This window comes from Chaetura pelagica, unplaced genomic scaffold (assembly GCF_000747805.2).
Source record: "Chaetura pelagica isolate M959 unplaced genomic scaffold, ChaPel_1.0 scaffold2, whole genome shotgun sequence".
In the NCBI taxonomy this organism is placed as follows: domain Eukaryota; kingdom Metazoa; phylum Chordata; class Aves; order Apodiformes; family Apodidae; genus Chaetura; species Chaetura pelagica.
This window is the reverse complement of record NW_009952796.1, coordinates 5,741,562-5,742,563: the sequence shown is the minus strand read 5'-3', so window position 1 is coordinate 5,742,563 and position 1,002 is coordinate 5,741,562. Positions and strand designations below refer to the sequence as shown.

The following is a 1,002-nucleotide window of genomic DNA, read 5'->3' as shown; positions in this document are numbered from 1 at the left end:
CCGCCCCGCCCCGCCCCGCCCGGGCAGGGCGCTCCCCCCAGCCCAGCTCACCTGCAAAGCACCGATGGCAGCGCTTTGGAAGCGCAGATCTGTTTTGAAGTCCTGAGCAATTTCACGCACCAGACGTTGGAAGGGAAGTTTGCGGATCAAAAGTTCGGTAGATTTTTGATAGCGCCTGATTTCACGGAGAGCCACAGTCCCCGGCCTTTTAAAATTAAACAAACAAACAAACAGTATTCAAATCATATCCTACACCACCTTAAAACACGGGTTCACCAGCTAAACTGAACTGAGCACGGTGTACGTGCTGTTTTCACTGGAAGAGTCCCGGCGTTCACAACACAAAGGCAGTGTCACTGGCAAAGGGTCACTGTTTTCTCACCATCACTCTGTGCCAACTTCCACAGCCCCCGGCAGGGATCCCTCAGGTAGATGCGATGCCCTCAAGGCCCTTACTTCACTAAGAGAAGAGGTGGCAAACCTCAACACATCTGCGAGCTTGCTAGCTCAGCTGTACCACAGGTACCTCCCAGTGACCAGTCCCGAGGAATAAACTCAATGTTAACAGGAATCTGGATCTTCTTCCCTACTGACATAAGACACTGTCAAAACGCAGCACCCACAGAACTAACAGAGTTTATATTCCATGACATATTAGCAGTACAAAGTACCTAGTGTACTTTTGCAGACACAAAGTGAATTTAACATCGTATTTATTTCTGTGAAAACGTTTAATTTTTCAGCTTTATTACCCTTTCTCTGCCGATTCCACCTCACACGTACAGCAACAGGATTTTAGGTTAAGTTCACTGTTTCAAAACCACCTCTCCCCTCCCGGTGCGCTCCTTCCCGAGGAACACGCACACCTCGCCAGGACCACCGAAGCACGGCTGTGACCCTGCGCCAACCCCGGGCTGAAAGACCCGGTGACCAGAGGGCTGGCACGGGGTTCCGACCGAGCAGCAACGCCGGCCCCGCGGCGCCCCCTGCCGGCGGGCAGCG

General features: G+C 52.8%; 1 protein-coding gene across 1 annotated transcript in view; it reads right to left on the bottom strand.

Moving 5' to 3' along the window:
- H3F3A (H3 histone, family 3A) overlaps window positions 1-1,002 on the bottom strand; it is a 7,435-nt gene that overhangs the window by 3,701 nt on the left and 2,732 nt on the right. Inside the window, exon 2 of the mRNA XM_009994818.1 lies at window positions 52-205. Coding sequence (XP_009993120.1) covers window positions 52-205 — 154 coding nt within the window. The remainder of the gene's footprint in view (window positions 1-51; window positions 206-1,002) is intronic.